The sequence below is a fragment of the Microcebus murinus genome, chromosome 1 (assembly GCF_040939455.1).
Source record: "Microcebus murinus isolate Inina chromosome 1, M.murinus_Inina_mat1.0, whole genome shotgun sequence".
In the NCBI taxonomy this organism is placed as follows: Eukaryota; Metazoa; Chordata; class Mammalia; order Primates; family Cheirogaleidae; genus Microcebus; species Microcebus murinus.
Genome location: NC_134104.1, coordinates 11,671,784 through 11,696,951, shown reverse-complemented (window position 1 = coordinate 11,696,951; position 25,168 = coordinate 11,671,784). Strand labels below are relative to the sequence as shown.

Here is a 25,168-nt window from a genome sequence, read left to right as displayed (position 1 = left end):
TTAATATTTGTTTTCACCATGTAGAAACATAAAGAAACTGTTAACTGCTGCCAGCTATGCAGACATACCCATATATCTGTAAAAATAAATGCAAATTATTACTTAATAAGTAAGCTTAAGGGACATTGCCAATATGTAGTATTTCTGTATTTTAGACCTTTCTAAAGTTTAAAATCAGACTTTAAAAACTTTACACATTTCTTTGGCCTTGATGGCATTTTCAAGTTAAGACTTCATATATGGTTAGACAACAAAAAATGTACTTACTAAATTTCACTTTCATTTTAACAATTTTCCTGAAATGTACATAATAAAAGTAAAACAGCTCCAAATAAAAATAAAACAATTAATGTACATGATCATTCTTCTATTAAAATAACTTCGTATATATACACCAAAAATCTTTCCAATTTGAGGTAACAGAGCCTCCATGAAAGTATGATTTCAGTACACCAATGCAATGGCACTGTTTTCTGTGAGACACTAATGAGGTGACTTATTATTTTGATGGTTTTTACTATGGTGAATAAGCCTACTGCTATAAGCCCAAATCATCTAAACCTATCCAATAACAACTACAACTGTTCGAAATACATATGGAACCTCAGTGCTAGCTCCAATGCAGAAAAGACCTACTGCCTGCATCAAAAAGAACTACAGGATATTCTCTGTTTATTGGAAAATAACCACAATGCCAATGGTCCAGGGACTGATCTGATCTGCCTCTTTCTAGGAAGTGAAAGCCAAAACTAATTATTGTGAATGATATAAAAAATAAATTAAATCTTGTTCATCCTAATTTATTAACTATCTAAAGATATCTATATCTATATATATCTATATATATATATATATATATGTCACAAACTTTTAACATTAACATGAGAAAATGGCCTGGGACTTGAAAATGACCTATAGAACCCTGGTCCAGGATCATTCTCTGAAAATTTCTAATCTAAGCAACAGGTTTTAAAAAACCACACAAAACCCTCAAATAGTTACTAATAGCATGCATTTGTTATGTGACTAGTTTGAGATGTCAAATGAGATTCATTTGTTGAAGTCATATCTCAAGATGCTACTAATATCAGAAGAAAAAAAGAAAATTAAAGCTCACATTGATTTCTTATAATAGCTAATAATTAAAATAAGTATGTTCAAAGACTACACCATACGCATCAAAGATAATATTTTGCATAATAGTGAGACTTACTTGCGGCTGTGATGGAGCTTCTGAAGGCAAGCTATGAGATGACCTGCTCCGAGGCGGTGGTTGTGGTGGGGTTTCCAAATTTGGCTGCAGGCCAGACTGAGGCATAGGTGCTGCCACAGGGACAAGAGGCTCCTGCAACCTTTGAGCAGGTGGGGGCAGAGAAGACTGCGGAGAAGGAGCAGCCTGAGGCTTCAGTGGCTCAGGAAGGAAAGCTGAGCCTAAAGAAACAATGATGTCAGATGTTAGATGTATTCTAGAAATCCATGTTTTTCCTTCTTTAGTGAAATGTTTGGAAAACATTCTAGTTGCTTTTTTCCCCCCAACAAGTAGACTAATTTCTTGTGGAATAAAGAAGGATGGATGGCCCTATTTGAATATGTCGTGGAAACTGGAAGACGACAAAAGGGAAAAGAAAAAATGAAGGTAAAATATAGAACAAAACTGGAGTGGTATTTCTAATACAGCCTACCTTTGGCTGCTTCTGAGGGCTTGCTTTGGCTTTCAGGAGTCAGTCTGCCAGCAGCTGCTCGTGCATGGCTCTGGGGGGCACTGATAACTCCAGCACGGGGCGGAATTATCTAGAGACAGGAAACATGACACTGGAGACATTTCCTTATTTTCAATAGATAAGATTCTGTGAGAATATTTGTTTTTGCATCTCATTTACTTTTCTCTAGTATTATTCCCCATCTTGTCATTTTAATTGCTCTCTATTTATAGCCATATAGTGATAAATTTTAAAACCTTTTTTGACTGTTCACTGTGTGCCAGGCAGTATGTCAATTAAGTACTGTGTGGGCATTTTCATTTCATCTTCAAAATATCCCTTAGAGGTAGGTATTATTTTATCATCGCTACTTCAGATTAAGATGAAGAAAGATACCCAGTTAGAAAATGGAGCCAAAATCCAAAGTCATGTCTGACTAACTGCAGGGCTAGGGTTCTTAACCATGTGCCATGTTGTCTTCACGGAAGACACTGGGACAATTTTAAAGCACACGAGGAGATGGAGAGATACATACATACCTGAGCAACTTCAGAAAATCTACACCCTGAGATAGATAGATTAATTAATTAATTAGAGATGGGGGTGTCACTATGTTATCAGGGCTGGACTAGAACTCCTGGGCTCAAGCAATACCTTCACCTTAGACTCTCAAGTAGCTGGGACTACCAGCATGTGCCACTGTACCCAGCTAGATTTTTTTTTAAACATAGAAGTAAAAGTTTTGAACACCTAACTCAGTATTCCAAATTAAATACATTGAAAAGCACATTGGCAAAAAATATTTTTTCTATTTTCATATGTTTGCTGAAGGCTCTAAGCCCCAATACTTATTTTAAGCAAAAGTTAATCTACATTTTTAACCTCACAAAAATCCCGACTTCCTTTCCTACCCTTACAGTGCTAAACAGAATAAAGTTCTTGTGGGAAGTGTGATAGTGGAGTCAGCAAATGGCAATTTTGCCTTTTTGAAAAAAGGACAATGGGTAATAGATATCTTTAGGTATATTCTACAGCCATTTTAATTTGGAAAGTAATATTACATATAGAAAAGTACATTCAGATTGTTAAGCAGACAGCTACAACGGAAAAGACAAACAATTTCTATCTTTATCAAAAATAGTTTCTTAAATTGTCACAGCCTTAGGTAGAGTAATAGCTCCCAGTTCCTCATTCTTCAGATATGCGTCTGTCAGCACTTCAGGCTCTACTGGACTAGCCTAAGTCACTGATTACTGATTTCCATTTCCTCTTTCTCTCTCTTTTTTTTTGGTTATCTGTTTTGGCCCAGAGAAAATTTTCATTTGGAAAAATAATGAAAAATGTATGTGTATAAGAGAACATATGATAAACATACAGACAACCACAGATACATAAGGTAGGGAAAAACCCTGCACTACCACCTGCTCACCTATTTTTAATACTGTTAGAACCAGTATTTAATACTGTTAGAACCAGTTTTAGTATACTGACTCTATCATAATATTTTTTCTGAAATCTCATTGAAATCCTTCTTATTGAGGGATGACTTTATATCCTCATTAATTACTCAAATAGTATGATAAAAAGCTGCCCAAATACATCACTTCCTCATATGACATACTCTAAAATATTTATTTCATGACCATAATTATTTTAAGCAAATCACTTTTATTCAAATAAGGAAATCTGTTTAGTTACTTTCAAAGAGTATATTAAAATAATGTTAGAATTGAAAGGTACGTTAGAGACCATTAAGTGCAATTCTCTCATTTTAGAGTTGAGGAAACAGAGGTCTTAAAGGGTCACATGATCTAAGGTAACAAAAGTAACTAGTAGCAAACTGGGGGGATCTAGAACTGATACCCCTTGGCTCCCAGGCTAAGTTTTACTTACCGGTCTGGCTGCAGCGTATCCAGCAGGTCCTGGGCCTACAAGTCCTGCTTGAGGTGAAGGCTGATTGCGTCCTACAACAAAGACAGCACATCATATTTTTAAGTTAAAGATAAAAAGTGAAAAGAATCAAGAAACCATGTACTTATGTTCCAAGTGTTTCATGGTCCAGTTTTAAGAGTAAAGTAGCTACATTTAGGTCTTTTTACCTATATCTTTCCGTGTTGTTCCAGGGCTTTTGGGTGCTTTGAAGCAGGAAGGAAAAAAAAATTAGTCATAAGTAAACAATAAAGCAATATCGTATTATATCGGTTGGCTGTTCTGCTTCATTACCAGCAGAAATGGGGGCATGAGATGGTAACAAAACAAAGTGCTTTGCTTTGGATCATGATGAAGGGTGTTATCAGTACTGAATGAAATACTCCAAAAGAGAGAAAAATTAGAATCCTTAGCCCTTTATAAGAGACAAGTGTCTGATACCTCACTTATGGGGCTACTTTTAAGGTGACATTCCACACAGAGCTCTCTCTCTCAAGAGCCTTGAAATCATACAGTCAGCCATATGAATGGTCACAAGATGCAGAACTGCTGCTCCTCAGAGCCTGGCAGACAAATGGCTACTTAGCAACAGGATTTATCAAGTTACATAAGAGGCTCCTAACAGCACCGTTTTAGGACTTCACACTGTGGATATCATTGCGGATAAATGAGGAGATCCTTTGGATTCCAATAACAAACTCCTATTATTAAGACAGAAGACAGGCATATCTTATTACCAAAGACCTGCCTTATGGAAGACTGTTAGAATACCATTCAAACTCATTAGAGAGACAGCTGAAGGACAAAATGAAATAAATCACTCTTGGGGCCAAAAGGAGTAGGAAGGACTATAAAGGCATCATTTTAGATCTACTCTCCTTTTTGGAAAGAAATTCAAATATAATTGTTACATGAAATACATTGGCCCTTTAATCACTATAACCTTAACAAATGGCCTGTAGTCTTAATGTTCCTTTAAGCAAATCTAGCTCAGTACCCATTTACATAAAAACAGCTATGTTAGTTGAAATCATCCATAAAATTCTGTATTCTTGGATTTGAATTAATAGAGTTTAATTATAATTACTAATTTTGTAAACTTCAGATTAGTACATTTCTAAATATCTGACTTACTTCTGAAAAGAATTTTGAAGGCATTCTTCTTAAATGGTTATTTCACAAGCTAGGCATGTATAAAATACATACGAAACAGTACAAACAACATAAGACTCTCAGAGAAATTAAATGGATATCCATTAGAAACTATACACAACAAAGAATGAAAAGAGAAAAAATACAAGGTATACATTAAAGAGGCAGAGGAGGAGTTTACAGTTGGACTAAAAAGAGACATAGTATGCTTTTAAACACGGGGGGGAGGGCTGACATTAAGAAATAAAATGAGGGAATCATTTCTAAAATGCAAAAGTCTTATTACCTTCCATCTCTCTCCTAGCCACCCCAGGACTGGGAGGGGCTCCAACACCTTTTTAGAGAAAGAACAGAAGCTATATATTGTGCAGGGCCCACAGCACAGAATGAAAGGCAGGCACACATGATAATTTCTGCATTGAACTTACTTTTGCAAAGGCTCTTTTATTGCTTTAAATTTCTTCAAAGATATCAATAGAAAACAAAGTGACTTTAGATGCCTAGCCCAAACTTGAGTTCCTCCTTTCCTCAAACAGAAGAGTAAAAACAGGATGACAGTTTCCTTTTTATGGGAAATAAACTACTAGCAGTAGGGAACTTTTAAATATATTTAATAAAAGCCTTTGCTTTATAATCATCTCATTTCTTATATCTAGAGCAAATAAAAACTCCAATATTTGTCAGAAGGAAAAACTCATAAAGTTTCAATTTGATTTTAAATTTTTTTTTTTTTTTTTTTTTTTTTTGAGACAGAGTCTCGCTTTGTTGCCCAGGCTAGAGTGAGTGCCGTGGCGTCAGCCTAGCTCACAGCAACCTCAAACTCCTGGCTCAAGCAATCCTCCTGCCTCAGCCTCCCAAGTAGCTGGGACTACAGGCATTCGCCACCATGCCCGGCTAATTTTTTGTATATATTAGTTGGCCAATTAATTTCTTTCTATTTATAGTAGAGACGGGGTCTCGCTCTTGCTCAGGCTGGTTTTGAACTCCTGACCTTGAGCAATCCGCCCGCCTCGGCCTCCCAGAGAGCTAGGATTACAGGCGTGAGCCACCGCGCCCGGCCTTGATTTTAAATTTTTATAAGAGTACACTGGTATCCTAGAAATTAAGTTTTTGATGCGTTACTTAAAAAAAAAACCTCTAAAAGTACTATAATGACCTTCCCCAGATTACTGCCGTAAAGGAATTATTGGTTAAGGGATAAAATACCTACAAAAGAATTATGAAGAGAAATAATTTTTTTTAATTAAAACAGATTTCTAATTAAGTCACTGGGTCACTAATAAGACCGAATTTTTACAAATTCATTTTAAAATTTATTTTTTACAGATTGTTTTCCTAATTAAAGCAGAAGATAAATAGAAACTATCACAAAAATAAAAGCAGGAGTTTGCAACAGGAAACATTAACGTTTTCTGTAAGTCGATGAAAAACTTATCACCTAGCAGTATTTTGCATAAGCTATAATACTGAAATAATTATCGTTATTGTACAAAGTCATTAAAATCCACACACAGGCAAAGTCAGTCTTTAATAAGACCTAAATTGGTCAACAATGTCAGTTAGAATAGACCAACTACACATGTACAGTGGGCCTTAGTTATATTAAACAGGATTTGCAAAAGCTCTTCTGAGGAACTGTGAAAATCCACCTTATCCTTTCCTGAGAATGAGATCAAACAAATTTGTCAGATGTATAACTCCAAGACTTTTCATGTAAGCCAAACAAGCTACACTTCAAACAAAAAGTGATCTGTTGTGAAAAAAAGTTTCCTTATTGAAAATCATATAGTTCTTACATAAACAGATGAAGCATGAGTTTTATGACAAGTTATAATAAATGCAAAATGAAAGACATATTTCAGATAATTACTATAATGCTAAATTGCATTCCTAGGAAACTGCTAATCCACAAGCTTTTTCACTAGAAAAAGAAGGTACTACAGCATCACTAATCTTGGGAAATGTTCTGAAGTCACCTGAATCCCTTTTGAAATTAGTATGACTTTTGAGGATTAAATTTTTGTAACCAAATTAACTATTTTTATCAAAAAAATTCTATCAGATCTGATGAGTGGTTCAACTATATTTTCCTGGGAAATGGAAGCCCTCATTAGTTCTATTCACAAATAAAACTAACCTCAAATATTTTACTTAACAAGAATATAACAGAAGTTTAAAGCTATTTTTAATTGGAGTATATATATATATATATCATTCATTTTGACTTTTATCAAACAAACCTAAGATATCTTTCAGTTGTAGAGATCAAACTCCAAAACATTAACGAACCAAGATTCATACACGATAACAAATGTAAACGGTTACCTCCAAATTCTTTTCTAGCAGGTGCAGGACTCCTAGCCCCTTATAGTTCACAAGAAAATATGCAGCAGAAAGGAAATGACAGTAAATGAAGAATTGAAATTCCAGTCAAGGTTTTATTAACACTATAGTATTCATTACGTAGGAATTACATATTAGTATCTAGGTACTATTAAAAAGCTATTATTCAATACATATAATAAAGCAACAACTCTATATTTAAAAATATAAAACTCTACATTATAAATTTTACAGCAATGAGTAAATTTTAATGATTTTATGCTTATAAATCCTGAAATGAGGATTTTAGAAAAAAAAGTTAGCCCTAGTTTTACCTAAGAACAGTTTATACACCTAGCTACATGAAACTAGCAAAAACAAAACAAACATCTCTGTACACTGGCTGAGAAGGCAACTATGAAAACAAGTTAGAGAAATCTACTGGACAAACAGTCTACCTGGTCTTTTAAGCCTACCATGGTCTTTAGAAAAAACCTGAGAAGTAGCAACAATGAGAGAAAAACAATAAAATCTAGAAGCTTAGAGACTGGAAAACATGCAAAACATTTTAGAGTAAAGTAGAAGAGAATTTTAAGTCTAAGCAGAAATGAAAATAAAATAGTCTGTCACCTGAAGGTGGAGGAGGCCTCTGCGGGGGAGCAGGACGCGTGGGGGGAGCAACTGGACGGGGAGGTGGTGGTCGCTTGGGCTCCAGGGGCTGGGCAGCATCTTTCTGCTGCAGCGGAGCTGCTGGCTGAGTGTCAACAGGAGAACCTAGAACAGCACATTAGGTAAGATCAGATTCCAAGTGGCTGCTGGCAGAAAGGAATGGTACTTCATACACACACACACACACACACACACACACACATATATACATGTGTTCTATTTTACTACTTTTTAAAATTTATACAATAGTGTAAAGAAAGGGCACATATTTTCAGTATGAATGACAAAAACAGTCTACCATTAAACTACCCTCTGGTACTATGGCAGCAAAAATGCTACCACCATGCTGACTTCTCACCTAAGCCCCAGGTGCTGAAAGCTGATTTACTAAGTGGCCCTGTCAAGAAGGCACAAAGTATTGTTTAAGTCATTTGTAGTTTGCTGGCCAGCAGAGAGAAGAAAAAGAAAAGCCCAAATAGTTATGGGGTTCTTTTTTTTCTTTTTTTTTTTTTTTTGAGACAGAGTCTCATTCTGTTGCTCAGTCTACAGTACAGTGGCATCATCATAGCTCACTGTAACCTCAAATTCCTGGGCTCAAGCAATCCTCCTCCTCCTGCTTCAGCCTCCTGAGTAGCTGGACTACAGGTAAGTGACACTGCACCCAGCTGATTTTTCTATTTTTAGTAGAGATAGGGTCTTGCTCTTGCTCAAGCTAGTCTCAAACTCCTGAGCTCAAGCAATCCTCCCACCTTGGCCTCCCAGAGTGCTAGGATTACAGGTGTGAGCCCAGCCAAGTTATGAGTTTCTACCATAATAGAAAATTATTAATGATCAGACTTGGACAAACCTAATCACATAGAAAAAGGATTAAGAGCAATTTTCATCTACTAACAGGATGATGAGTTTCCATTGAGAGCTTATCATCTATGAATTTTCTTCTTTTATATGCATATTAAAACAGGGTACACTTTAGCACATGGGTACAACAATTAAACAACAATGGCTCTCCAAAATCAAACACATTGGCTAGAGCTGCAGTTCCCAATCCCTGGGCTGCAGACCGGTACTGGTCTGTGGCCTATTAGAAACTGGGCTATGAATCACTGCCTGAACTCCACCCACCCACCCCCACTGCCCACCCCATGGGAAAACTGTCTTCCATGAAACTAGTCCCAAGTGCCAGAAATGTTGAGGACCACTGGGCTAGAAGTAGTCTTACAAAACTTAAAAAAAAAATACACACTCTGTGCACTTGGAGGCCCAGGAGTTCTTGATGGTGCTCGGCTTGGTCTGACAGGAAGGGAAGGTACAGGAACCTCTGACATTGTAGGTGACTGGCAGGGACTGGTTCGGGGTGAAGAGCTCGGAGAAGTGCCAAGGCCAGAACTTGAAGATGGCTGGAGATGCTGAGGAAGAAGTTCCTCCACTTCTGCACTATAGTCATCAACATCACCTAAGGAAAAGCAACGTTATCAAAGATACCACCATTTTAATTTGCTCAGAGATTCTTTTTCACCTTAGGTCTTAAAAAGTTAAAGTATACAAAATAAACATGTCAATGTTATGGCATTACAAATACATGTGGATTAAGCATGTTAGGCATAAATAATATAAAGATATCCATTATTTCAGAGCAACAGGATGCCAAGACACTAACCATGTGGAGCTGGGGTGGCTCGGTGGGCTTTTAATATTCCTCTGAGAAGCTATTGTACAGTTGGCTCAAGTTTTCTGTCCCTCCAAACCTGTCCACTGCACTCTGTGGAAATGCCCTGTTCCCCTGCCAACCCAGGTCCAGTGTTAGAGTCAATAAGCTCTCAGGCAGCCATAAGCCTTCCCCAGAAGTCCCCTCCCATGCACAACCCCTACTATACAAAGACTCTCTTTTGCTTTAACTGAACATTGGTTCTCCCAAGGTTCTCCTTATTTCCACTTCCCTCAGGATTGGAAAGCGGGTCGGGATACACCTTGCAACCTAACTCCAATTCCAGGACAATAATCTTCCAACCCTGAACAAAAAGTCCTAAACTGCTTTGAGGCTATGCCATCAGGAATTTATGTTACAGTCTCCACCCCCACTTGCTACAGTAATCTCCAACCTCCATTCTTCTGTCTCTTTGTTCATTGAGAACTAAGCAGACAGCAGGATGGTTAAGTAGAGCACTATCGTCTTTCTGCGTGACATCAAAGTCCGCGTGGACAGCCCGTCCAACAACCTAAATACCTTGGTCTCATTCTTACTGACACTTACCTGCACTCCTAACACACACACCCCTCTGAACTACACCACTTCTGAAATAAACTCAATCCTACATCCTGACCACTGCCTCTCAGCCTTTCAGTTCTCTCCCGCAGTCTTTCTTTCTTTCTGTGACCTCATCAGGACCCAAGGCTGAACCCTCTAATTCTCACCCTCATTCAATTCTGCTGTCTTCTGTGTCTAGCTTCAGATTCCACAGTTCTTCATTTCGACATTCCCCTAGCCCACTCTTCTTCCATCCCACCAGCTTGACCAATCCCCACACCTGCCTGATTCCACTACTATTTCTATGGCTGCACTTGGGCTGCTGAGTCCTGCTGCTAAAGAAATTCATCTGGACACACAGTCCAGATGACAGCAGTCACACAGAATATGTGCTTCTCTGTCTCTTCTGGGCTCCCAAAGATGCCTGGCAACTCCATGATATTTCCAGGTTGGCTCTCCCTGTCACCCCTTCTCCTCTGGAGCTTTATCTCAATGCTTCTCAACTTTCCTGAAACTGTAGATTGCCTCTCTCCTTAAGGTAACTTCAACACTTAACCTTTACAGAGAAAAGAGGTGTCTTACGAAGGGAACACCCTCTTCAATAGCCTGCCCCAAGCCCAACTCTCATCACACACTTAGGTATTTGTGGATGACGAATGTGTCCTACCCACCTCAGTTTTCTCAGTGACCTTGCCCTAATTTGGCCCTGCCCTTACCCAATATTGTCAGCCCTTTACCAGCATTTTCCCATCAGCGCTAAGCACTCTCAAGCCTCTCCCATTTAAAAACAACTATCCCTGGATCCCCTATCTCCCTGGAGCAATTTCCCTTTTCTCTCTTTTCCCTCAATCTTAGTCAAACTTCCTTAAAGAGCTGTCTATAGACACCCTCTCCATTTCTTCACCTTCTATCCATACCAATTTGCCACCATCTGGCTTCATCACAACACTGAAATTATTCTCATGAATGTCACTAACAGCTTCCCTCCCTGTTACTTCATCAGGAGGACAAGTTTCTGTCCTCATTTCTCCTCATTTCTCTGTGCTACAATACACCACTAACTACTCTCCTTGTTCCACTTCCTTCCATTGATTTTTAAGCACAAAATTGCTCTATAACATTTCTAATTATTTCTTCTCATATTCTTTCTATGGATGGCCACTTTCTGTCTAGCTTTAAATTTTGTGTTTCTACAAATTTTATCGCAAGACTCTGTGTCTCTCCATATTTCATTCATTCTCTCCTGTCTCTACGTGACCCTACTGGCCAAAGAAATAAAATGTCCATGGCTTTACTGGCCATCAGAGCTTCCCTGTGAGTCCAGAGCTCTTTCCTGAGCACCAGACCTACATACTCAACAGCTGACACTGACTGGACTGACTCCACAGGCATCTCAAATTCAACATGTTCAAAATTAAATTCATCTTTCACTGTACACATACTCTTCTCCCTGCATTTTTTCCTTCATTTACTCCCTCAAAAACTTGCTTGCCTCATCAATTTAGATCCTCTTTCTCCCCCTGAGGCCTGTGGACATACTTTCTTCTGGGATCACTCCTCTCTATCCTCCTTAATCCAATCTCCCAGTCATTGGATCCTCAACTTAAATTTCAATTCCTCTGGGAAACTTTGCCCAACTTCCCAAATCTAGGTTAGGCAACTGTTCCATGAGCAACCACAGCACTGGTCACTGTCACATTTATGTCACTTTATTATAATTGCCTGCTTAATTGTGTATAACACCCAATAAACTGTGAGTTGTAGGAGGGCAAGGATCACAGCTGTTGAATTTCCAACACCTAGCATATACCTGGCACATAAATATGTGTGGACTAAGTAAACAAATGAACAGAGAATGTGAAAACTGGAGATAATCTTGAAAGATGTTTAACTCTTAAATGTGATATCTAGGTGGACAGGGTATCACAATATGTTATCATTTTATAAACTAAGGTATGCATTTTTATTTAATTAATTAATTAATTTTTAGAGTTGGGGATCTTGCTCTTGCTCAGGCTGGTCTCGAACTCCTGAGCTCAAGCAATCCTCCCGCCTCAGCCTCCCAGAGTGCTAGGATTACAGGTGTGAGCCACCACACCCAGCCCGAAGGTATGCATTTTAATGAAAAATATGCTAGGATAATGCAGATTATAGTATTAAAAATGCATTTTTAACCATGTTTACCGAAATCATTATGTCCCAATTAAATGGTTACATTTATATGGATGGCTTCAGTTTCAACTGTATGCGTTCCTAGCCACTTTGAGTCTTTTTTAATTATGTTGAAACATACCCTCTTTTGCAATAATTATTTTAAATACATTTCTGTTATCAGAATACCCACTTGGAAGTCCTATTTTTTTACCTCAACTTTAAATATTGGAACTAAAGTGTTCATCAAAAATACCAATTTGGGCTATTATCACACCAAAATATAAACTAGTATCTGTAAAACCCTTACTATTTAATGAAAGGATAGCAAATACATTTAAAGCCTAAGTATAAGCAAAATAAATATAATACAATACAAAATAAATTCTAATTAATACTGCTAGGTATGTTCCAAAAAGAAGAAGAAAAATAAACTTGTATACTAAGACTGTGTAGGTGGGAAGAAAATCTATCTAGAACTACAAAAGTAAATTGTGTTCAACAAACAAACCTTCCATATCAAAATCTGCTGTGACCTCCGCATCTTCACCAAGCAGGGTAGAGCTCGTTGATGATGGCAATGCAATGCTAATTTTCTCTAAACTCATTTCTTCTTCCAAATTTTTGATCCAGTCTGGACTTTTTAAAGTAATAGTTATAGTCCGATTCAATAACTAATTGAGTAAAAAAGATATAAAATTCATTAACATGAAAATTTAACCATTTTGGAATAAAGGGGGTGCCTTAGTTATACTATGCAATGATAGAGACAGTTAATTCAATTCAACAGAATTCTTTCACATATATTAAATTTTTAACTAGTTTAAAAGTTTCCAGTTCTCCCTTTAAAAGCCAGTGGTGCTAAATAAACATCTTCTTTTCTAGGCTTCAAGATTCAAGGGTTGGTTTTTTTTTTGCTACAGAGTATCTTTTCCTGGACATGTATCGATTCACTGATAACTACATAATTATAGCTATATAATTTTGTTTCCTTTGATTTTGATCCAGAGGTTAAGTAATTGTTTTTACTATCTCTTCTTTTTACAGAAGAGACAGTAGAAAAATCTTTAAAATAGATTTCCTGTTCATTTGGTCTTTCCTAATTTGGCATATGAAGTTGCTGTATTGTCAGCTGCTATATGCTAACCTATACAGTTTTAGCATTTCAAATGCCAGAATACTGAGAGAACTGAAGACCATTTTAAATCTTTATCAAAAATTAATCATTCTAAAAACAGAATGACTGCTACCTGTGAAACTGGCACTCTGTCTTTCCTATAAATTTGAGTGGCTTTTAGATAACAGTATATTCTAAAACAACCAACGCATTACAATTGAGTTATACCATGTCCTGTCAATGTGTTTTTAAAAAATACTTTAAAAAAACTTGCCAATAACTGTAAGACTCCACAGTTAAGGATAAATAAATTGTGTACTAGAATTTCTCATTTAAAACCCATATACACATAACAAACTTGCTTCTTAAATTGTAAGCTCTCTCTCACATAGTTTCAACTTCCTCTATTTGAAGAGTTTATTGACGTGAACAAGATGTTACATTTGGTAACTGCAAATAAACTGTGCACCTATGACCAATATGCTATGCTGACAGTTGGCACCTTTATGGGTACCAATTTTCCTTGGCTCCAAGTGTTACTGACATTAGAATTCCTAGAAGGTATAATGATGGAGAGAGTGAAAGCTGCTGACCTGAATGGCACAGCTGTGTTTAACAGTCACTGAGCATCCACACTGAGCTTTGAAGTCAGAGTCCTAAGAATTGATAATCCTTTACCTGCTTATTAGATCTGAGCATTAATCAATTCAATTTCAGAACTTAGCAACATGCTTTAGAGGTTATATATTACTTTTTAAAGTCAACAAAGTTCTTTTATATTTACCAAAGAATACTAACAAGCATTCTTAAGCCTGGATCATCATCATGGCCATTTAAAATTAATTCCTTAGAAATAACCACTTGGTAGAGATCAGGGCCAAATGAAAAGGAAGAAATTTAGATGACAGAAAAGAAAATACTCAAGAAGGTACACAGGGATTCCTTGGAATGCTGGTTTTAATAATCAAAATTTGGAAACAATCTAGATGTCTACTAATATGAGTTTGCTTAAATAAATTTATATATTTATCCACATAATGAAATTTATGCAGCCATTAAAAATGACATATTTGTTTATATGGAAAGATGTCCATGACATAGACTCAAGTAGAGAGGTAGTAAGAAAACAGCATTTATAACACGGTCTCATTTGTGTTTGTGCATGTATCTGTGTATATGTATGTACCATTTGTGTTAATGTGTGTGTATATACACATATATAAAATCCCATTTGTATTAATAACATATATATGCTTATATGAAGGTTAAGAGAAATTATTTCATAGCAGCAGGATTACAAGTAGTCATTATTTTGTATAGTTTTCTGTATTTCTTGATATATGATTTGCATGAGCATATCAGTATTACACTCAGGAAAACAAACAAAACCCTACAAAATCTATTTCAAAATCTATTTCTTTTCTATATGCATAGAAATGTATTTCTCCAACGAAGCTGAAGTAATGCAACAGAAGAGGAAGCTCAGGAAAATCTTTACAGAGTTGCCCATTGTTGGAGAAATTTGGCCTAGATTGTAGTCCATCCTATGTACTGACCATATACTTAGAAATTTAGGATTTGTCTGAAAGAATTCAGAAAAAATGACAGATGCAGCACTACAGAGCAGTAAAACTATTCTAGGCTATCGATATAAATTTCCCCCATCAATGACATTTCAAAGCATAGGTTAGGAATATCTCCATTAATTACAAATTTCTCAAATGCCTCAATGGGATGGATTTGTTATTTTTTTACTATCCTTGAAAAAGATAACTGGATACCATGACCCAAACCAATAAAAAAATTCCTGGGAATAATGAGCATGTTCCTCCATTCTTCATCTGATAGAAATCCTTTCCACTATACAGATGAGCCAGAATATCTACGCCCAATTAAAAATTTAAAACTTTTTACATCATAAAATATGATAAGAATCAAATTAGGTAATAGACATGTTTTCTTATGGTCTACATCAATGGTTAATTATCTCAGGCTTAGTGTGGTGGCTAACGCCTATAATCCTAGCACCCTGGGAGGTCAAGGCAAAGGATCATTTGAGCTCAGGAGTGTAAAAACCAGCCTGAGCAAAAGTGAGACCGTCTCTACTAAAAACAGAAAAATTAGATGGGCATGGTGGCATGTGCCTGTAGTTCCAGCTACTCGGGAGGGTGACACAGGAGGATCACTTGAGCCCAGCAGTTTGAAGTTGCAGTGAGCTATGATGATGCCACTGTATACTAGCCAGACTGTCCCCAGAAAGAAAATAAAATTGAATTAAATTAAAATTTTAAAAAATGGTTAATATTAGTAGGGAAGGACCAAAATAACCCTAGCTATTCAGAGACCTAGTCTAAATAAAACATATTAAAATAATTCCTCAAGGCCAGATGCGGTGGCTCACGCCTATAATCCTAGCACTCTGGGAGGCCAAGACTGGCGGATTGCTTGAGCTCAGGAGTTCGAAACCAGCCTGTCCAAGAGCAAGACCCCATCTCTACTATAAATAGAAAGAAATTAATTGGCCAACTAATATATATAGAAAAAGTAAGCTGGGCATGGTGGCACATGTCTGTAGTCCCAGCTACTTGGGAGGCTGAGGCAGAAGGATCCCTTGAGCCCAGGAGTTTGAGGTTGCTGTGAGCTAGGCTGATGCCATGGCACTCACTCTAGCCTGGGCAACAAAGTGAGACTCTGTCTCAAAAAAAAAAAAAAATTCCTCAAGCATACCATGAGATCTTTTACCCTCCTTAACTAAAAATACATTTAGATAATCTTGCTGCATGTCTATAAAAATACTGTGTAATCTTCACACATTTAAGTTCAGAAGGGTTTAGAGTCAACAAATGCTATCTTACCTCTTTACCATTTAGGCTCAGAACATTCAAGGCAGAGCTTCCTTCCAAAAATGTGACCCACATTTTATCTTCTACAAATCTTTAAGAGAAATAATAAAAAACTGCAGTTAATGTCTGAGATATAACTAGCCCAATGATTACTGATTAACAAGGACCTACAGAGGCCTGGAAGAAAAAAAGTCAAAGAAGGAGAGCAGTAGGTCTGGTGGTGATCTGGAGAGGGCACTCTTCCCATAAAAGCATTCAAATCCCATAGGAAATCACTATGCTAAAGGAATAGCCAGAAGAAATGGGCCTGAGAACTACCATTTGTGATCCTTACTATAATCCAATCCAATCCTACCCTTCATTGACATGAAAAAAAGAGCCAGAGGTTAAATGACTTGTTCAAAGTGATCCTACAAGGAGAATAAGTTACAGGGCTAGGATCCAAGTCTCCTGACCTCATAGTCTAGCACTTACATATTTTTATTGTCTCAATGACTTCCCTCTAGAAAATTACTTGTGATCAAGAAAGATGACAGGGAGTTGTCAGTGAAACAAAACAAAACAAAACTTAGGTTGTAATCCTTGTCTTTAGTCATTGACAAGACATTTATTCTCTACGAACTTCAATGGTTTTGTTATAATTCTAAATTTATAGTTATGAAATAAAAAAAATCCTCAAAAAGATAAAAATAAAAAGGACATTAGAAGTAGTTCTAAGGAGGATAGTCACTGATGTGTAATAAGGTTATCAATGCAAAAAAGAACCAATTATAACATTATCAGTCTTATTTATAGAAACAATTTTGCAAGTTCAACTACTCCTAACTGTATAAAACAAGTTCAGAAATCCTTGCATATTTTCTAAAGATGAGAAAGGGTTAAACATGTACACATGTATGTACACACACAGATTCTCTCTCTCAAACTAGGACTCAAAAGTATGAATTATAGATATTAAGAGGAAAAGGTCAAAAACAAAAGTACTTTACCTCTATTGAAATCAAGGGTCTGGAACAGATTTCTACAATCACTCAAACACGACCAAGGTAACTGATTCAATTTCTTTGGCGTAAAGTTATTAAATTGCAAGATGCCATTATTTGAAATACACAGGGACATCTTTCTTATCTAACTACCACAAAGGTATCTTTTTCCAAATTGTTAACAAGGTAGAACATCCCTCCACCAAAAGTTATAATCACCACTGTAAAGCTGCACTTATGCTGTGCCAGTCCCACCTCCCCAACCCCAAACATTCTTCGTTCTTTGATAGTGGTGCCAAAGCATTTATGGTCTCAGAGCAGGGTTAATCTCTTGGTCTTTATCCTCAATTAGCAATGTGCCCCTTATACGTTTCTAACTTTAACAAGGGATCCTGGTTCTTACATCCATGGATTTATACAGGTCCTTTTGGAAGCCGTACTTCCTTCCTGCTCTCATTCACTAGGGTAAACAGTTCTAGACTTTTCCTTCAATGTAAATATCTACATGTATCTAAATTTATTCCATCGACATTTCCAAGGAAACTCTTACTTAAATATACAGAGGTTTATAGGCTTTAGTCACTCCTTTATGGCTGTCTTAGTCTAGACCAAAAGGTAATAATCAGTGTCATCTCACAACTTAACAGTAGTACCCCCCTGTTGACTTTCAGTGTCTGCTTCTTTTCCAACTTGGTTGTCTTGGGATATAACAACCAGAATATTCTAGGTGTGGAGACAATTCATGGTTTTATAGTAAGGGTAATGGCTTATTTTCTTATCAATATTTTTTCCTAATGATGACAACCACTTGGGAGAAAGTTTTTGGCTTCAATTTAACATCAAGTTCTTAGAGACTGAGTTATAAAAACAGGTCCCTTTACAGTATTAGAGTTTTCATCCCTATACAGTTTGGATTCTTTCTAGCTCACTGCAATATTTTGCATTTGTTCATGAAGACATTCATCTGCTACTTTGCTGCCCACTCACACAGTCCACATGATGCTTCGGATGGTCTGGCATTTCTGTACTTGGCAAAGCTTACTGTCATCTGTAAACTTGGAGATCTCACTATGTACTTCCTACAGCCTTAAGATTTTGGAAATTGTTTTGTTTCGTTTTAAAGCTTTGGGGTATATCTTTGTCAAAAGATTTGAGGTAAGTCTAAATATAAATTGTTTTCCATTTGCTCATTTACTCTCTGAAAGGACTTGAAGTGTCTTAGACATGATTTTCATTCTACGGAAGCCACATCATGTTAATTCTGTGAACTATGCTGTTTAGGATGTGGGGAAGCCATTACTCAGGTGCTGATCTTCCCAAACAGATTACAGTTATATCTTCGACATCTCTTCTGCTCTTCCATAGCACCTAATATAGAGATTTGCCCAGGAAATATCTATAAAACACAGCTAAATAACCAAATGACCAGCACTGAAAGGAATTTAATAGCATCTCTTTCCCTATGGAATTCAAACACACACACACACACACACACACACACACACACACACACACACACACCATTCAATCTCTCAACATTGCTGTGCACTTGGAGAGAACATTTTTAAAATAAGGTAAGAGGGGTTTGGTTCTGCAAAAGGCAGATGGTTAAGTCAATGAGAGAAACCAAAACTGGAATGAATGTCTCCTGACTATTCGTCACATCTCTGTGATGTGATGAATCACATCAAATTTCTTAAACTGAGGGGGGGAAAGTCACTCTACTTTACTCTGTTCTCCCCTTAAAAAAAATCATAGCAATCACAGCTTTATTTAGTTATAGGGATTTGTTATATGTTCTATGATATAGGAATCTTGAGAGGTCATAGCTAAGCTTGCACATATTTTTGTCTTCAATTGCTCATATAAAGTTTCATTCTTCATTTAAACTTTATAAGCAGAGAATTCAGTTTCAAACCTTTTGAATAATATTTACAGTAAGAGTTTTCTTTAGTTTGGAACTAAATACTATTCAAACACTAAATAAGGTGATTTCTAATACAGAAACTATTATTTATGAATCATGAGCCTCTTTTAGATAATAAATATTTTACTCACCTTATGAGTATAACTTCACCAAAATTTGCAAACTGCTGCAGGAGCTCATCAATCAAGGCATCATCAAAAAAATTGTTTTCTGGTAAAGAACTTTTGATTGAGACCAATACTGTACCATCTGGTGGACCCTGAACTGCAATTACTTCTTTATAAATGTTTTGCCTTTCTTCAGCTTCAACTTCAAATATATCTGTATCAATCAGGGCAATGACAGGCCTTAAGGCATAAAGGAAGACAGATGTATTAGAGAGGTTTTAAAAGTGGGTGTATTTCAAATAAATTTCAAGCACCATTATAAATACTGAGACTGTTTAAACCTATGGTCAGAAGTCTTCAGCTCAGCTCTTCCATAGTGCAGCAAGGTACCAGGAGTCCATGTATAAAGGACTTTGCTTCCATCTTGAAAACTAGCATTCAGAAGATCTAGATCTTCAGCTGCAGTCAGAAGAAAATAAAACACAAGATAAGTCATATGAGCATGACAGGCCATGTGGAGCAAAGAGGTACCTTCTTCCTTTCATGAGCTTCAGTGGTCTGAGGCTAGAATGCCAGATATAATTGTTAATAGGCAGGAAGTCTAGGTACCTTTAAATTAGAAAGGTTTTTGGTAAAATTATCATTTTTATTCTTTACTTAGTAAAAATGAAGATGTGGTTTTATTTCTAAGATTAAAGGCCTGTGACCAAACAGTGCTTCCTAAATAATGCAACAGATACGTGGCAGTTCAAAATATATGCACTTTAGTTATTTAAGTTAAAAACCTGAATTAACATTCAATTGAAAATTTCACAAAAATATTTCCTTGATTCCCTTTATATGAAAATAGACTAAAAAATTAAATTATAAACAGATGAGAATATTAAAAATCTGTCTTTATATGTAAATTTTATATATTCTATTCTAGATAATTGTTTAAAAAAATCACTTTCCTCTTATTTTGTATCATTCCCTTCTTCCTCATAAAATTTGCATTAATTCATTTAAATAAAGAAGTCCATTTCCCAACCTGATCTATCAAAAGGCCATTTTCTTCTTCTCCAGAGGACACGGTCTGTCCATGCAGGGGTACGGCACTTTTCACTGGTGTCATAGTCGTCAGAAAATAAATCATATTTATATGTCGGAGCAAAGGTTACTTTTCCCTCTAAAAATCCTCTAAAAATCTAAAATAAATATATACAAAGTAAGTTATTCCAAAACACAAAAAAGTCTGTTATCATTCAGGCCGTCAACGTGAAGGTAATTCTACATTTATTTATCTACAGATACATATTGAGGTATAAAGAAATTCCAAGTAATTAAAAAAATGATTAAAGAAAGCATATTTCATGACCCCCAATCCCCTTCTTCTCAATGCAAGTATCTTCTCAAATATGAATATACCTGTCCAGCATTTTTCTGATTGATAAGTTGATCTCCTGCTATAAGAGAATCCCAATTCTGCTGTCTTATGAGCTCTTTAACTTCTTCATTAGGGAGATCGATTCGATAGTTGAAATCACCACACCAAAATACATAGTCATGGGAAAACAGCATCCTTCCCTGAAAGCAATGGGATGGAATTTTAAATTCAAAACAGTCTATTTTTAAAAAATGTTTTACAACAATTTCTTTGCCTCAGATACACTTACACCCTCCTTCCCATGCCCTGTTTCTTTAGCCCAATAGTATGATAATAACATGTATTTACCTACTTAGGTAAATACTGCTGATGTTTCTAAGAATTAAATTTTCAAAAATACTGATATAGAATTTGGGGTATATTAAAATACATTTCAAAGCTTTATCTTCAATAACCAGCAGCAAGAGCTTACCATAGGAAAACTCAATTTTCGTGCTATTTCTACAAAATCTTCATTTCTTTCTTTGACTTGTGACTGCCCTGCAGCAAAGTGGCTACAGACAAAGCAAAGGCTGGTTGTATGGAACAGCATTCGGATTGCAACGGCTCCCTTATTTCCAGTTGCACCTCCCATTCCAGTCTTCACAGTATCAACGGCAACATCCCTTTAAAACAAAGAATTCTAAATCACAGATTTGAAATTTTAAAAGTTTTGTGTGCAGAAATTAGGAATAGATATATGTAATCATATAATTATATATCATATGGTACTTTGAGAGCAAGCTTATGAAATAGTACAGTGAAACTATTAGTGACTCTTTCTTTAATCAAAAACTCATTTAAAAACAAGAACTTATGGATAAATGTTTCTCTGAAGCAACAAACATTCTAGGCCTTTTTCTTGTTATTTAATGGTAGGAAGTAGCCTTAGGAGAGTGCTCTGTTTACTGACCTGATAAAAGGAGCATGCTGGGGTCTGATAAAGACAAACAGACAGACGCCCACCAACTGTTCAGAAGCCAGCAGCACATACTTGTTGTCTCTGGAGATTGTCTTCTGAAGTTCCACAGCCCAGAGCTTCTGATTTGTTGTGCTACCAGAAAATATTAAAAAGGGAATCTTTTAAAAAGATATTAACCGTAGCCTATTTTATAAGACAACTGTCAATTATACCTTTATCTAGCCAAATTTCATAAGACTGAAACCTTTACACACTCTGTTTTTGTTTCTTTTACAAAGGAAAACCCAAAATTTAGCCAAAGACCACCACACTTCCAAATCTAATCTCCTGCTCCTTTATAAAGAAAATACTGACATCTTATATTTTCCTGGTTAGAGCTGGAACCCATACTACTAAGTGAAGTATCCCAAGAATGGAAAAACAAGCACCAGATATATTCTCCAGCAAACTGGTATTAACTGAGTAGCACCTAAGTGGACACATAGGTACTACAGTAATAGGGTATTGGGCAGGTGGGAGGGGGGAGGGGGCGGGTATATACATACATAATGAGTGAGATGTGCACCATCTGGGGGATGGTCATGATGGAGACTCAGACTTTTGGAGGGAGGGGGGGAAATGGGCATTTATTGAAACCTTAAAATCTGTACCCCCATAATATGCCAAAATAAAAAAAAAAAAAAGAAAGAAAATACTGAGCCAGTTTATTAAATGAGTACTCCCCAAGTGAGCAATCTCAAGCTATATTATACACTTTACTTTTTCTTTTCTTAAGTTCATTAAGGTCATAAAGAAGTATAGTCATCCCTTGGTATCTATAGGGGATTGGTTCCAGGACCTCCCTCAAATACCAAAATCCAAAGATGCTCAAGTTCCTTACATAAAATGGCACAGTATTTGCATACAACCCACATACATTCTTCTGTATACTTTAAATCATCTCTTGATTACTTATAATACCTAATACAGTATAAATGCTATGTAAATAGCCATTATACTGTTATTTAGACAATGACAATAAAAAAGCCTGTACATGTTCAATATAGACACAATTTTTTAAAATATTTTTGATCAGTGGTTGGTTGAATCCATGGATGTGAAACTTATAGATATGAAGGACTGACTATATATGCTTCCGGATATATGTCCCCCCTTTCTCCTCACTTTTCTGAAGTATGATTAATGTATTTTTTAAAAACTATGGGAAATTTTAAACATCCACAAAAAAGAGATAACTCTTAAATAAACCATCATATACCCATTATCCAGCTCCAAAATTATCAATATTTTGCTAATCTTCTTTCTTCCGTCCCTTTTCACTTTTTTTTTTTTTGTTAACCTAGAGTATTTTAGACCAATCCTAAGAAACATGCCATTTCACCCATAAATACTTCATATTCACTTCTAATGCAATGGGACATCTTTATTTATACATAATCACAATGCTATTATCACAGTTAAATATTAACAATTCCTTTATATCATCTAATACTCAGCTCATATTTATATTTCCCCAATTATCTAAAAAATGTCTGCTTGTGGTTGATTTCTTTAAAATAAGGTCCAAACAAGGCCCATATATTACATGTGCTTGTCATGTCTCTTGAATCTTTCTTAATATTTAATGGTCTTACAACCCTTCTGAACCCCCTTCTCCAGTTTTCAATGACTTTTTTTTTAATAAACTGGGTTATTTGCCTTTAAAATGCTGAACAGTCTGGATTTGGCTGATGTGTCCTCATGATACCTTAACTTGTGCCTCTATCACTCATATTTCCTTCAAACTGGTTGATGCAGAAGTTTAAGAAACACGTTCAATTTTATTATTTAGGCAAAAATAGCCATATGGCTATTATCACAGCAGGAAGCGCATCATCTCTGCAGTGTTACACCTGGTTAGCTGTTCAGATGGTGGATCTAAAGTACTTCTTAGAAAGTTCCCCATTACCCCTTCTTGCAAGGACTTTGCATCTACTGATGATCATTTCTCAGATACACTATTTCATTAGGGGTTGCAAAACATTGATTTTCGTAATGTCAGCATTCCATAGGCAACTGTAATAAGTTGGAATCCTAGAAAAAACCTTTATCAGCTATTCAATTACTCTAAAATATAGTTCATATAAGAAAAGGCAGGATAAATGTTTGTTTCTCTTTATCTATAAATTTTTATAGTAGTAAGTTTCTGCCTAAGAACCTCCAATGGAGAGCAAAACAAAGCTTTTGTCATTGTTCCAGATCACACAAATGATTAGTGGGAAACCAGAATATGGCCTCACATCTACCTATCTAATCTAACACTATGCCATACCTCATCCAAACATGGATTTACTACCTAGCCATAATCCCAATCAATGTGACTTGGACTCTGAAGGGAAAATGACACCTTTGTCATTTTCTTCAGGTCACTCTTTAAGTCATCTTTTCAATGAATGCTACCCTGAACATTCCATTTAAACCGTTAACACCTCTCTACCTCCACAGACTTGATCCCCTTTTCCTCTATTTATTTATTTTTCATTGCACTTTTCTAATATCCCCTATAATTTACTCATTGTAATTCTTGTTAATCGTCTTTCTCTTCTCACCAGATTACAAAGTCCATGAAGGCAGGGATCTTGTTCTGCTTTATTCACTGAGCTATCTTTAGCACCTAGAGCGGTGCTCAGTAGATTCTGGCTAAATAAATAAATGAATATTCACCACTTTATTAAAGAAAACTTTTATTAAACTCTATTTAGAAAAACAACTGATCAATTTTTGGGGGACTAGGAAACCTAAGAATACGTTCTATTTTAAGACCTGAATATATATTTTCAGGAAAGGCAAATCGCAAAACGAGTGAAATCAGATTTCTTTTCAACTTCCCTGATTTCAACTGTTAATTTTATTCATTTTGGCTAATAAAATAATTGTCATCAATTTGCAAGATTGATGATTATACAGTACTATTTCAGCAACAATATTCTTCTGAAAAATCTTTAAAAATGTCACAAAAGATGGGCAACTGCTCAAATTTAAAAGCAAGCATACTTTGTTAAAATAAAACACTTAAGCTTTAAGTTTCACTCATATAATTTGTATTTATAATAAGAAGTTCTCTAAATGTGGTCTGGAGACATCTTGGGGGGGTCCTCAAAACCCATGATGTCACATCTCTTTTACTAACACTACTAAGACATTGTTTGCCATTTTCACTGTGTTAACTGACATTTGCACTGATAGTTCAAAAGCTACAATGGATAAAAGTCATGATGCTTTCACTGACCAGACACTAGTTATTATTATAGTTACTAGTCATCATTATAATCTCACAGCCATGTATTTGCAGTAAAAAAATACCATTCCACTTAAGTATGTCCCTGATGAAGGAATAAACATTATTAATTTTATCAAAGCCCTGTGGGATAATATTCTGTGGGATAAATACAAAATACACACAAAGCACTTCTGTTGCATACTGAAGTATGATGTTTATCTCAAGGAAAAGCACTTAATACTTTAGGTTGTGAGTTAAACTGCCACTTTTTTAATGGAATACAACTTTTTCTTTAAAATACTAATGATATCTGCCCAAATGATAGGAACGAGCCCCCTAAAAAAAAGAACTAACGAGATACTATATTGAGACTTAGGTTATTTGGCAGACATTTATTCAACCAAGCTTGTCTCTTCAAGAAAAAAAACCAAGACTAT

General features: G+C 36.0%; 1 protein-coding gene across 10 annotated transcripts in view; it reads right to left on the bottom strand.

The window, feature by feature from the left end:
* Positions 1-25,168, bottom strand: part of SYNJ1 (synaptojanin 1) — an 86,234-nt gene that overhangs the window by 7,455 nt on the left and 53,611 nt on the right. For 6 of the 10 annotated variants that reach the window (XM_012780889.3, XM_012780890.2, XM_012780905.2 and 3 more), the window contains exons 16-31: positions 21,464-21,604; positions 20,984-21,176; positions 20,553-20,711; positions 20,176-20,332; positions 19,487-19,604; positions 19,170-19,385; positions 16,141-16,219; positions 12,680-12,842; positions 9,016-9,225; positions 7,734-7,877; positions 7,107-7,145; positions 5,068-5,115; positions 3,800-3,835; positions 3,594-3,664; positions 1,683-1,791; positions 1,214-1,431 (exon numbers count right to left, since the gene is read on the bottom strand). In XM_012780889.3, the coding sequence (XP_012636343.2) occupies positions 1,214-1,431; positions 1,683-1,791; positions 3,594-3,664; positions 3,800-3,835; positions 5,068-5,115; positions 7,107-7,145; positions 7,734-7,877; positions 9,016-9,225; positions 12,680-12,842; positions 16,141-16,219; positions 19,170-19,385; positions 19,487-19,604; positions 20,176-20,332; positions 20,553-20,711; positions 20,984-21,176; positions 21,464-21,604 (2,101 nt within the window). The remainder of the gene's footprint in view (positions 1-1,213; positions 1,432-1,682; positions 1,792-3,593; positions 3,665-3,799; positions 3,836-5,067; positions 5,116-7,106; positions 7,146-7,733; positions 7,878-9,015; positions 9,226-12,679; positions 12,843-16,140; positions 16,220-19,169; positions 19,386-19,486; positions 19,605-20,175; positions 20,333-20,552; positions 20,712-20,983; positions 21,177-21,463; positions 21,605-25,168) is intronic. The other 4 variants (XM_012780895.3, XM_012780899.3, XM_012780906.3 and 1 more) reach the window with 1 other exon arrangement.